This window comes from Alosa pseudoharengus, unplaced genomic scaffold, assembly GCF_046254945.1.
Source record: "Alosa pseudoharengus isolate Yale_2024_CS ecotype anadromous, Long Island Sound unplaced genomic scaffold, YU_APseudo_1.1 YU_APseudo_1.1_scf_23, whole genome shotgun sequence".
NCBI classification, from domain to species: domain Eukaryota; kingdom Metazoa; phylum Chordata; class Actinopteri; order Clupeiformes; family Clupeidae; genus Alosa; species Alosa pseudoharengus.
Window position 1 is genome coordinate 30,824,443 of NW_027468685.1, and position 13,729 is coordinate 30,838,171.

Genomic DNA, 13,729 nt, shown 5'->3' on the forward strand with positions numbered 1-13,729 from the left:
TAAAATGAAAGAGCCCAGAGGTGAGAAATCCTCTTGTCTTATTTCACCAAGGAGGCCACTGAGAAAGGAATCTCACAGAGCAGGTTCATGGAAATGTATTGACTGCATATCTCTGTATGTCTGCATTTTCAGTGCTTTTCAGAAACAAAACCAAAATCATTGGTCTTGTGCTGATGAAGTAGGATTTCATCTGGCTGCTTTCTATGTAGGCCTATCTCTATGTATCTAGATGTATCTCTATCTCTATGTAGGCCTATCTCTATGTCCTCACGCGGGGCGTAGCATTCATTTCAAGTCATGATATGAACTAATGAAACTTGATAGATTTCCTGTGAGAACAAGACCTCCATTGGTGTGAGTGACCACATGCACACTCCCCATGAGGCTGAGAAATACTATGGGAATTCTTTTAGTCATGGGGCCCAGCTGATCCAAGTCACATGCTTGCTCACAGACAGAGTGAGACAGAGAAAGGGATACTGAGAAAATAGAATGAGGAAAGGAACTAAAAGAGAGTAGAGAGAACAGGAACTAAAGCATGGGGAGGAAACTTAAGAGTGCTCAAGTGAGGTAGTTCTCAACAGGAAGTAAACTGCCAAGAGAGAATGCAGTCTGTGTGTGCCTGAATAAATAGAACGGTAGAAAGAAAGTATCAAATGAATAGATATTTTTTAAGGATTACCAAGTTATTTAATCTCTATAATTCAAGAAGTTGAAGTCATTTTAGAGGGCGGAGGAAGAAAAAAAAACTGTCAGACAAGTGGAAGGGAGGAGACTAAGCCGTCATCACAGTGACATACTGCTTTTTCACCTCGCCAATAAAATGTCCTCAGCTCATTTGCAGGCAAGCAGTAAGTGTGTTTGTGTCTCTGTGTGTGTGTGCACTTGCCTAAGTGTGTAAGTTTGACAGAACACAGGGACAGACTGGAAACAAAAGGTATATACTGTATTCTCTCAGATGGGATATGTAATTGCAGCATCTCTTCATTATTTTCTTCAGAATATCAAGCTTTTGGACCAGAATATCGTTGTGAATACTGCACATGTGATGGCTTCTGCTGTGGAACTATTGGCTCATCTGCATAAGTATGTGTTCTATTTATGTTCATTTCTATCCATCTGAGTTTAATTATGTGTAGGGTAGAATCTAAAACACAGGAGTCTTTGGGGAAAGATAACCTTTTTTAGAAACGTATTTCCTGTTTACATTTCTTTTGATATAGAAATTAGAAACTCAAATACAGGGTTGTGCAAGACTATAACCAAAAAATAGCTAAGCCTACACTATAATAGCATTGCCACTTGTGCCCGACGCTAGTCTTTAATAAGCACTTCATTAACACTGACGGTGGAAGTGAAAAAGCTCACTTAAGAAAGGGAAGTACTGTGAGCCGTGATGTTTTTCTTTTCATGAATGTCAACTACGTTGGTGCTTGGAATTAAACTGCATTCGGATCCTATCAAGCACTGCTTAATTTGTTTCACATGACATCCTACTTCTTCTTCCAGGTAGATGATTTCTAGATGTTACTGTTATACACTTTTATGATTTTACAGTTTCTAATCTTTCCCATTCAGTGATTTTTGTTGCTCTCACGTGAAGCACACCTATGGAAAAAGTCCATGTGCTTTTTCGTTCTTCTCCAGGGACCATAACATGCAGTAAATATGGAAGACAGACTCAAACTGACACAAGATCATTCAGCTGGTGCTGCCAATGATACAGAATCGCACCTTCAGGCCTCCAGATCACCAGCAGGGAACAGTACAGCACCTAAATGGACTAATGGTATGAAGTTGGTATCTTACACTTCACATCTGGCTGGCTCACTGCTTTGATGTGTAAAACTTGTGCCTCGCCTTATCAGGACATGTCATATGTTGAACATTAACTGTCTGATTATCACGCCACAAAATGTGTGAGATTTCTTGTAGATGCTACTGACCACAACTTTTTTTAATCTTTCATTTGGCTTTGGCATCTTATTCAATTTCTCTCCTGTCATTTTCTTATTTTTCATGCTTCTCTCTCTTATATAGCACTTCAGAGGTCCAGTTAAATAAATATGAATGATAGAAATTATGTATTTCTTTATTCATTTATATGTTTATAGGCCAGCGTGTGTTGGCTGTTCCCAGTTCCTCTGTGTTCAGCCCAAGGTTTGACCTTCCACTCTGTCGAGGTGTACTGGAGCAAGAGGGCTTTAAGGTTATTGTAAATCCCATTCAAGTCAACTCTCTCTATCTCTTTCTCTCTCATTTATTTCCCTCCCCTATTTGCTTAAAGATGAAAAATCTGATACAAAACAAGTTGATAAAAACAAACAGTTCCTTTGTCAGTTGTGTAGAAATACCACTTCCTTGAATGAAATCTTTGTTTCAAAATCTTCCGAGTTCATGCTGTGTCATGAGTCATGTATCCTTATCATGAAAAACAGTCAAAATACTTGAAGATATTGCATTAATGCAATTCTGAGTGTATGCAGATAATGTTCACTGTATACTAATAGATTATTAAGTTGCTTTTATGCCTTGTTTGTGCTTGCCCATGGGACACTGTTTGACTAAACAAATCCTCTTTTGATTTCTTTACAGATCCCTACACAAGACTTTGAGGCACCTCTTCAGATAGCTCTGGGCAGTCCATTTGTTCGCAGATTCCTCTTTTTCAACTCCAACCTCTTTAACTTCATCCTAGGCCCAGTAATAACACACACGCATATATTAATTCTTTATTTAAATCCACAAATCATATTACAATAGACAGGATTCAAATATTTCAAGAGGTAAGATAGGGCTTTGTCACTCAATGATATTCAGGGGTACAAAAAACATCTCCTGCGCCATACTGCAAGGCTGCCTATAACTGCAGATATGGAGCAAAACTTTGCTAGCTGTTTTATTTTTCTGCTGGAGAGCCCTGCCAGCCTTAACCCACTGAAAACAAGTTTGTGGACATGCCTCAAGCTGCCAAAGATCAACACCACTAGCTTGCACTGATAGCCTAGGTCACATACACACACACACACACACATACACACACACATATATATATATATATCTCACTTAAAATGTATTATTCCAGATTTTGCACAGGTCCACCTCTTCCAATTTTCATATCTTTTTCTTTCTTTTGTTACTGAACAACTGCGGGCCGGATCCTAATTGCTGACAGAAAAGCAAAAGTGGCAGGTGATTCCTGTAAAGCTCTCCTTTGTGTCTCCCTGCCAGGTGCTGTATGTAGTGCTGTGGTGTGCTTTCTACTCTACTGTGCATCTTTACCTGGTGGAGGCCACCACAGATTTTTGGGTTCTTTGCCTCTGTGTCAGCCTGGCGTCCATCATCTTCACCACAGCCATTCTCCTTATTCTCCACCACAGCAGCAAAGAGGTACATCAGTGTAAATACATGACCATAGACTAGATTTCTGCTGTTGAGCTGAACAGTTCAAGTGAGGGTATTTATTTAATTGCCATTGATATATATTTTGGATATGTATATATGTATATGCTTTTATTTGTAAATGCTATTAGTTGATATCACCAATAAGCTGCAGTGGGTCTAATGAGTCCCGCATACCTAACAAAGCCCAAATGTCCACACAAACAGTACACATTCAACTCTTGACTCTTGACCCAAAATGGCTCTCGACAACAGATCAACATCAACACAGACATCCGGCTAATCCAGGTGAATGAGAGGCTGATTAGACACTCTCTGCTGATAGGGGTGGCAGACTGGGTACATCACTGTACAGGAACACTGCAGGTAATGGTCTTTCTGCACTATGTTGATTTATTTAATAGCCCCCTGGAAAAGACAGTTGCTAACACTGCCTGCAGGCATACCTGTGCTAGATTGTCAACCATGTACTGGATTGGAATGGGAAAACTATCAGGGAAATCTGTCTTGATCCACCTAGACGCTGCATTTCCTATTGTATGATCTTCAAAGCTCCAGCCCTGTTGTTTAAAAAGAATTCAAGTGAACACCAGTGACCTCTTTTTCAGCTATTTTCACTTCTAAGAGCTTGCATACGTTAGCGTTTTTAACCACCACTGAATGTTTTCACTTCAAATTATTAATTTTCTTTTTTGTACATTCATAATTGTTTTTTCATATTACAGTTCCATTGCAGTACATTTTGCACATACAAATAGTGTTAATGTGTTAACTAGGCCTACAAGAAAGAAAAAAAAACTAATAGGAAATGCGTCCACTGCTAAGGCAGAAAAGCTTTTCTAAACAAACCCTTTTTCTGTTCTCAGTCTGACATGAAGGTTTATGCTATTTTGTGTCATTTGCAGGAACTTTAACAAGATCTCAGTCTATGGTGGTTTACAAGGGATTTGTGTTGCAAATGTTACCTGTCCCTATACTCCCTTCACTGCATTTCTATCCTGTCGGTCTGTCTCAGCTCTTCTGTGTCTACTGGGATTTGACACCGTGCTTGGCCGGCCTCACTCAAGCCCTTGAGGACACGAGTTTTGTCAGGAATGAGCTGCAGGTACGTGTATTGATTTGTGTTGTATACTACAGTAGTATTGATCTGTATAAACTTCCACATCCTTTGGCAGCCTTACTCTTTGTTGAAAAGGCATCAATGCAAAGATGATCAAACCCCCAAAATAGACATTATGAATTATGAGGAATCTATTCCTCAGCCTTGTTAACAAACTAAGCTTTATTAAAGTTGAGGAATACAGTTTCAGTCAACTAGTATTCCCAGTAAATTATTGTATGATATTTTAATCAATCAAACTAATAAATAGCAGAATTAAATTAACAAATTTGCTGGGGTACAAGCTCATGGTAACAGCCCTTTCCAAAATGTATGCATTTCAACCACTTTCAGAAAAAGCTAAAGAAAAGAATGTCTAAGCTGACGTTGGTGATAGAGGTCATGCACTATGACCCTGATGCAATATCACTGGACCGTGATGTTCCTGAAGAGGAGCGTCCATTGTTGGAAGAGAATGAAGACGGAAATGCCAGTACCCTCTCTAATCAGCGGGAGGAGACAAAACTCACAAAAAACCTCAGTCTTGTGCCAGACCCTATCTTAACGGCACAGGTATGTAAAATAGGCTGTTGACAAGCTATTGGAAAATTAGTAAAATACAGTTTAAGTCATAAAGTCTAGTATGCCATTGAAACATAATGCTAGCACAGCTTACACTAAACATTTGAATACTTTTAAATGGAAATGTGAATTGAAATGGTTGCCAAATGTAACTGTGTGTTGAAAAGTTATTTGCAGATGCAATGTCCAGAATGTCCTAACACAAGTTATTATCATGTGTAGTATTTTACTATTGACTCATTCACCTCTTGGAAAAAACTCATTGTTCTTTTTCTACAGGCTATAGCCCGGCAGCTCTTACTGACCTATAGTTCCGTGTACATCAGACTGTTGGTATCTCACAGACTCCCCAGTGCCCCACAAGGACTAATTAATGGGAGAAGATCTCACTGTACGACTGCTGCTCTGTGTCTTTGCCAGTACGTCAATCTGAAAGTCTTACATTAGAAAGGCATTTCAGTCTCATTCATGCACACATTCTATATGTTCCAATAGTGCTTTATTGACTGATAGATAAATAGAGTTCATATTTATTTGTAGCAGGCCAGCATCAGTTGCGGTCAGTGATCCACTATGTAGTGTTAGACTAGGCATGAATGTCTCATAAAGTATTAGAAATTATTTTACTTGACAATGTCAAGGTACTGATGAGTATAATGTGATTAATGTGATTTAATGTCATGATTAAAGTTCAACCTTTCTTTAAAAATATATACTGTTAGTTGCTTGTATGCCAAAGATGCATGGATTTATGTGAATGAGAAAAAATGTCAGTTTTTAGCTGACAGAAATAAATGTGAGATGACTTCTTGTGTGCTGTATTACTAGTCATCAGAGGTAAGCAAACAATTAAGGCTGCTGAATGACTTTGGCATGCTTTGCATGATTGGTTTGGCATTAAGGATGTTAATCATCCTACATTGAGTAATGGAGGTGGTTGGCGCGTAGATACACAGTGCCTGCATGGCAACACAAATGCGCACAGCCGGACTGATGGCATAGGTCAGCCAGGGCATCAGCGCTGTGACATTCTGATGCAGCAGGACTGCAGTGGGAGACCAAGGTAAACGATCACAGAGATGCTGGGTCTCTTTGGGTGGTTAAATGACCATCTGTGATCCCACAGACAGTCTGGCCTATACTCCTGCCACAGTATACACACAAACGCGTGCACACACACACACACACACACACACACATTGCCATTTCTCTCCCTCTCTCTCTCTTTCCATGTGTTATGGCACCAGAATAGTATCCGTGTGAATCCATTACCTGCTTGAAATTACAAAATGAAAATGCATTCATTCAAACATAAGAGAGAGATAGAGAGAGTGTTCCTTGCTCATTCTACTTGTAATGACAGAGAAAGAGACAGATACAAAAATGGAGAGAGAAAAAGAAAAAACAGGGCACCTAAAAATAGCACCTTAGAGACAGAGCAATGGAAAAGCCAGACACACGCGCGCGCGCACACACACACACACACACACGCGCACGCACACACACACACTATATATATCAACATATACAAACACACACACACACACTCAGGTCAGGAAGAAGGTGGTGAAAGGAGGAAACAAAAAATAACTGTCGCCGTCAAAATGTTCACAACCAAACATTTGTCTTTAATTCTTCAACTTAACTTATACAGCAAATGCATGTGTTACAATAAAGCTCAAAGCACTTTAACACAGGTGAGCTGGCAGCCTCGTCAAATGGGCCACAAGCACGTGTGGCATGATTGCAAGCTTAAAGATCTTTCACTCCAAAGCAGTCATAAGTAACCAGGCAGAATTTGTTTTGTTTTCTCATCTCTCACATATATCAAACACTGGAGGAGGTAAAGCATTTTTAGAGAGTTATCTAAGCCCAGCAATATTCGCTAGGAATAAACTGCATTTACTGTGTATACACATCCTGAAATTTCAAGCTGTTTCTGTCTACACATGAATAGAAAAAATGTTTCAAATAATATCAGCCAGCTATGAAATCTGACCGTGTGTGGAATCATGAGAATGAAAGTAAGAAAGGCAAGCTGAGCTCTATCACACCCCTTGGCACAATCATTGCAAATTACTTTCTCATCTGTTTCCAGTCACACTTAATAAAAAGCTAAGATTTAGCCAATTAACAGCAATGGGAGAAGAAGAAGATATGGCAACATTTCTGTCCAGAATGTTAAATAAAAACAACTCAAAAGGGAATGTATACTGTATATGTCTATATTTGTTAAAAAAAATCGATGGGGATAGCTGATTTCAAACAACAGCCTTTGATTCAAAGGGTCGGCATGTCTGTTTCTATATAAATAAAGTTTCATCATTATTCCTACTAAACAGCATTATCGCCCATTTGCCTCTGAGGCAGAGATACTATCAGGTATAAAGCACAGGCCAACACCGAGTCCAATAGGAGGCTGAGTGCAGAAAGATGTCAATAATGGAACCAGAGGTAGGTTGCCATGGTGTGAGCAGTCAATGAGAATTTATGCTCATGAGCAGTTTCCAATCCACATGTTACATCAGAACCAGCTACAGAATAACACGAGAGCAGGAGTAACCACTGCACTGTAAACAGATTATCAGCTGTGCATTCCTGTGTCCGATGAAAGATACTGCTTTAGGGTTGTACATTGTAAAAAAAAATACAATACAGAATTATCTGTGCAACCTATCACACCTTAGACATAAAATGACAACTGGTAGCAACTTTAATCCAGCACATCATTAGATTGATAGTATGGAGTCAACATTAAACAAATATATGGAAAAGTTCTTGAAATCAATACCACTATGCATTTTTTGACAGTGAACTGTAAAAACGATCCAATCCTACATTGCAAACACAAAGTCAGTTATTCTAAACTTCAGAGCCAAAATCGAGCATGAGATCTGACATGGTGTAGACTGTAAACTGTCCTATTGCCCTACACTGAGGGATTGTTACCTCTATGATGACATAGCAAACTGGTCTCCCATGTGTCCACTGAGTCTATGAACAATGTCAAAAACTGGTGCTATTTTTATCACTGTACTCTTGACGAGACACTTCATCTCCAGTCAGACACCCTGTTCCTTTGGGCCTGGTCCCACTGGCCCAAAATTCCAGGTCATTGGAAGTGTTCTGTCCATGTATATGGACCAATGTATTACTTGGCAGGACACAGTTCCTGAAGTCCCACATATGCACTGTTTAGACTGACAATTAAATAATACAAGGAAGCCAGATGTAATATTCATAAAGATAAAGAAAAAGAGCTTCTGCACTCTCAAATGCAGCTTGAAGGTGCATACTCACATGCGTCAAAATAGGCCTGATTGAAAGAATGAGCATTCTACTAATGATGAGCTGATATCTATGGATTTGAAAATACACGAAATAATGCAACTTTGAAGAAATTCATCTATAACTATGCATATAAATAATTGAATAAAATCACAAATAAATAAATAACCAAAGTTATCTGGAGACATTAGAAACTAGAAAAAAAAAACAAGCAAAACAAAACAAATAAATAAATAAAACAGCAAACTGATGTCCTATGAGGCTCTTCTCTAGGTCCTGAGGGTAAAACTAGAGATGATATCCCTCCTCAATACATTCTTATAGCTAACTACAGCATTCTACAGCAACACTGTAGGGGCAACATGATTAGTTCTGGCTCTCTTTAGGTCTCCTCTCAACACACAAGAGGAAAACACTGGCTATCATTTGTATACACTGTTAACGTATTGGCATGATCTGTTTAACAGATGACTATGGGAAGCAGATCGATCTTTGTATTGACACATGTATTTGGCAAAATCATAGTCAAATCCCTCACCCAGATTGTATTTGACTGTTGTCATTCTGAAATTACTGTTGAATCACTTCATCAATTCCCTCTTTTTGGCAGTTTCATTTGTTTTGTTACTACTCTACCACTGGTGACCTACAATAATGAATGACAAAAAAGATTCAATCAAGTTACTGAATACCAACAAGCACAACAATAAAATATACAGCATTTATGATTAATGCATAACCATCAATGCTATTTAATACTAATGGAGCATTTCTGTATATAATAACTCTAGTGATGGAAGTGTGTAGGTGTATGCTTGTTCTATAATAATGGATGAGCCTTCTTCAAATGATTTGAGTGTATGTGTGTGTGTGTGTGTGTGTGTGTGTGTGTGTGTGTGTGTGTGTGTACATCAGATATGAAAAGTGTTTGTAGTGCCTATGTACTGGCCCATGTTTGGAAAGTGAATTATGGTAAATTTTGCATTTAAGCCTTTGTGACAACACTGCTGTCGCTTAAACGCTTGCCATGTTTGCTGTGAAGCATGAATGCCAATGTTTGAAAGTTCACCAGGACATTGTCAGTGCAGTGTTGTCAGTCAGTCAGAACCGTTAAACCACTTGCGCCCTTCGACATTTAGCAGCAGGAAAAGGAGTCTGTTCTTAGTGCCCACATTCTCCACCAACCTTTGCCAACACCACCTCCACCTCCACCCCACTCTCTCCATCCTAGGGCTCCCAATCGTCCTCGTGATGCTGGGAAGCGATGATGACCACCACTGTTAGGATGGTGCAAAGCACGATGGAGGCAATGCCCACCGCCAGACTGATGAAGGAGAAGTTCCGCGCCTCTCGGGAGGCAATCTCCGCAGTAACCATATCTCCCCTAGCAACCGCTGTGCGCACCTGGGACAAGGAAGGGGGAGACGGAGAGGGAGAGAGGGAGAGAGAGGGAGAGAGAGAGAGAGAGAGAGTGAGAAGAGGAAGAGGAGTACTGGCAGTAAGGATGATGAAAGCCTAATCATTTTTACTCCAAGCACACAAACACACATAAGTACAAATACACAACCTTCATTATGCTTGCATTTCAAAGAGGGGAAACTTGCTAAAAAGGTTTTTGAGAAGTTTTTTTCATTTTTGTATTCATAGAAAGACTTTTTTGATAATAAATTCAAATTCAAAACAATATTAATGTAAACTGCTAAGTGCAATTTGTGTATTTTTAACATTAACAGTATACTGACACACAATATTGGAAAGCTATTTTTTACAGATTTAAACAACATATTGCATTGTTATAATGTGTCTGTTCCCTTTTCCGCCCATGATTGTATGCAGAGTCCTTGAAACATAAAACATACCATCTGAATGTTTCTTCCTTATAATGTCTAGTATTTCCCACTATCTTGTATTATTGGAGTGCACTTCTGATTTGAGTGTATGGACATGATTGTGTGTGTGTGCGTGTTTGTGTGTGTGTGTGTGTGTGTGTGGTCCCACCTGCATGGCTTTGATGATGGCTATGATTCCTGTAGGCCAGAAGCAACAGACGGTGGTGAGGACAGCGATGGGCAGGTAATCATGAGGCGGGCGCCGGGTCTCCATCAAAGCGATGCCAGGGGGCATCTGCATGGCCATCTGCCCAGGAGCCACGCCAGGGTGGGGCCCTCCGTTAGGCATGTAGGGCTGCCCCTGCGACGGAAGACACAACAGATGGAAGTTTGATTTAAGTTATTTACAATTCAATTGAACTGAAATAGTCTCAATGCACTTTCCCGAGTCCAGAGCCCAGTGGTGTTGAAAAGGAAAACAGGAAGAAACCCTGAGCAGAGCCCAGCTCATAAGGAGAGAGCCTGCCGGTGGCTGGCTGGGTAGAGACTATTACAGTGAGAAAAACAGATATTTTTTTTTATTACACAGTCTGAACTTGTAGTTTGCATACCACAATACTGTGTATGCTGTTTTGTAATTGCAAAATGGCTGACATGAGTTGAAGGTTAAAAACAGACTTCATTATGGGTCATGGGTTCAGCAAAACACAGCAATACTCAGCTTTAAGGGTGTTGCGTAATATCTTTTAAGGCATGGCCAAGTATCAACTAATTTCATGGCCAATTATCAATTAACAAGTTGACAAGCTTTTATCAGTACCCACAGTTCTGTTGATGGTGTTTGAAAGGCAGATCTGTTGGCTGTTTGCTAATTAGATAGCTAGTTTTATACATTAATTCAATATCTATTTAAAACGAAGCAGAGAGAAATAAACACACGCATGACAAAATGTAATGTATGACTAAAACAATAACACAGGAGTGTAATGAATGAGGTACTTCACCGATGTCCCGATGGGGTAGACCGGTACATAGGCTGTGCATGGCTGCAGCTGGAGAGGGTATCCAGGGTGCAGGTAGCCCACTGGGGGGTGTGGGACGGTTCCTCCTGGGCCATGTGTCTGCACGGGGTAGCCGTTAGGAGCCCGAGAGTGGCCCAGAGTCCCACAGTGGAACTGGGTCTCCTGGAGGTAGCCCTCGGAGCCCGGTGGAGGTGGAGGAGGGGGGTAGTTGGGCTGGGGGCCACAGCCGGGGTTCTGGGGTGCCTGTGGGGGCATGTTAGGGTCCTGGGCAGGGATATAGGGAGGGGGCAGCATCTGGTTCATTTGCTGGGGCATTTGCTGCCTCCCTGACTCATCCAGACCTGAATTCAGGAGAGAGAGAATCACTGAGGGAGTGTGTGTGTGAGTGACACAGAGAGAAATGACAAAAAGCAGTTTCACACCATTTTGACCTCATTATATGGCTTCAGTATCACAAACGCCCATCTGAATATCTAAATGGATTCTTGAGAAGGAGAAAAGCGGCAACTTCAACAAGAGAAAAACACTGCCTGCTTGTCTCTTCTCTCTTTTACAAAAAACCCACCCACCATGTCTGTCCAGCTAATATGTGCACCTAATGAGACTGACATTTAAAACCTTGCAGGCTTTTTGAATAGATCAGTACTGCAGAATAAGTACAAACTGTTACAGATGTCTTCAGCTTCCAAATATGAAGTTGACCTTCACAAGCAGAAATAAACGGATGTTAATGGTTAACTCACTGCAACAGCTGTAGAGCTGATGCAGGTGAGATTCTTGTAGCCCATCGTGACAGAGAGTGTGACAGCCTGTAGCATGCATGTTGACATCAGAGTATAATGTATTCATTCAAAGTGACTGGTTTGGGCCTGCACATGGGCTGCAACAGGGAAGAGGCAAAGCTAGAGAAAGAAACACTGAGATGCGGAGAGATAGAGAGAGGAGGAGGAGAGAAATGAACGAGTGCAGAGAGACAGGTTATGCTCAGGGACAAATGTGCATTATATAACCCCTGACTGTCACCACACATACACTGGTTGGAATCAGAGCATGGGGTGGCTGCAGGCCGCTGGAGAGAGCAAGAGCGTGAGAAAGAGAGAAAGAGAGAGAGAGAGAGAGAGAGAGAGAGAGAGAGATGGATAGAAGGACTCTGATGGACAGGGTAATAAAGACATTTTGAGTCACACAGAGAGAGAAGGGGAGAGGGTGACTGCAGAAACAAACAACTATGTAGTTATTTAAATGGATAAAAGCTGCTGGATATTTCATTTCATGCATTATTATTATCATGGATATCTCATGGATGCTATGGTTGCTATGGTTTCTACTTCCAAGAAAAGGTATAACACAAAAGACCAGGGAAACGGAAACATGGACACATAGGCAGTCCTCCAGATAGAGACATTTAATGATCAAATATTAAGAGAACAAAAAGAAAGTGATCCAGTGGAGCAGACAGTGACCAGTTCCTTTATTTTCATGGTTCGATTTGGCACGTCAAATCACCAGCTATACAACCTAGGCTATGCGCAGGCTGAAACCTGTGATTTGCGCTTGTGTGCAATGCGTTTTTCTGCTCCGCTCTTATCGCGTTCCTGTTGTGCAGTAAGCTAGCCACGCAGACTTGCGGGGACAGGACAAAACGTTATCTCAAACCATTCCGGTACACCATAACCTCTTATGCATACGATGAATCGGTGGGAGGGAAATCACAAACATAACCCAAATTATTCCACGGTATTGTCCATGTTGTCCAAGCGGTCAGGCACATTTTCGCTCTCCGACTCTTGAGAGATTAATTAAGCGCATCCAAAGCAAAGTTGAAAAGCCACAATAAGCGGTCGCCCAACCTTTGTGTTCACGTCAAGAGATAGAATACAGATGTTGATGATACATGGAAATGGTGTTCAGGAGAATGACAGGATGGATAGATGAATATTGTGCGTCATGGTGCAATAACGATTTAACGCTAAAACGCCACCCACCATATACTCATTACATTTAGATTAAATATCAAAATGTATAACGTAGCCTAAGCTTGCATAATGCGGAGGAACATCTGAATAAGCTTAATTAGCAGTTACATTACATCATAACAACGGAATAACGTTAGGCTATATGCAAGAAAACAAGGCAAAATCCTACCGTGCTTCTCCGACATGTCGTTAGAGATGATGACAATGACTCCAAAAACACTCCTCTACAATAAGTAGAAATACACGTCTTCTGCCCGCACCTATAAATCTTAGCACTTCATCCAGCTAATTAGAATACATACTAAATAGTTTGTATATATCTTTGTTTGAATGACGTTAAAGCTGGTGTTCATTTAGATGAAAATCCCGAAAGTCTTTTTTTTACCCTTCTTGATCAACCCTTGTCTACTAGGCTACATCAACCGCAACAGCAGAAAATAGGTTTCTCCCTCTAACGCATCGCGTTACATTGAATTAATCAGACACACAGTATCGCTGCCTTAAAGAGACAGTAAAACCAAGGCAAATCCC

General features: G+C 40.6%; 2 protein-coding genes across 6 annotated transcripts; one reads left to right on the forward strand and one right to left on the reverse strand.

Annotated features, from left to right (window-relative positions):
• The first annotated feature begins 832 nt into the window (after nt 1–832).
• On the forward strand, nt 833–5,794 carry LOC143141090 (transmembrane protein 268-like). Of its 4 annotated transcripts, none has more exons than XM_076302352.1 (10): nt 833–851; nt 1,001–1,086; nt 1,648–1,789; nt 2,115–2,209; nt 2,596–2,703; nt 3,232–3,390; nt 3,658–3,768; nt 4,418–4,507; nt 4,856–5,074; nt 5,363–5,794. In XM_076302352.1, the coding sequence occupies exons 3-10, from the start codon at nt 1,669–1,671 to the stop codon at nt 5,528–5,530; spliced, it is 1,071 nt and encodes a 356-aa protein (XP_076158467.1). In that variant the 5' UTR covers nt 833–851; nt 1,001–1,086; nt 1,648–1,668; the 3' UTR covers nt 5,531–5,794. The 4 variants fall into 4 exon arrangements, with proteins under 4 accessions (XP_076158467.1, XP_076158465.1, XP_076158464.1 ...); XM_076302350.1 differs by lacking the exon at nt 833–851 and adding an exon at nt 865–897; XM_076302349.1 differs by lacking the exon at nt 833–851 and having other exon boundaries at nt 866–1,086.
• A 3,106-nt stretch (nt 5,795–8,900) lies between these two features.
• On the reverse strand, nt 8,901–13,728 carry LOC143141091 (proline-rich transmembrane protein 1-like). Of its 2 annotated transcripts, XM_076302355.1 has the most exons (5): nt 13,368–13,728; nt 11,205–11,563; nt 10,370–10,561; nt 9,557–9,775; nt 8,901–9,017 (listed from the first exon to the last, which is right to left on the reverse strand). In XM_076302355.1, the coding sequence occupies exons 1-4, from the start codon at nt 13,381–13,383 to the stop codon at nt 9,599–9,601; spliced, it is 744 nt and encodes a 247-aa protein (XP_076158470.1). In that variant the 5' UTR covers nt 13,384–13,728; the 3' UTR covers nt 8,901–9,017; nt 9,557–9,598. The 2 variants fall into 2 exon arrangements, with proteins under 2 accessions (XP_076158470.1, XP_076158469.1); XM_076302354.1 differs by having other exon boundaries at nt 8,901–9,775.
• Between the last annotated feature and the right edge of the window lies 1 nt (nt 13,729).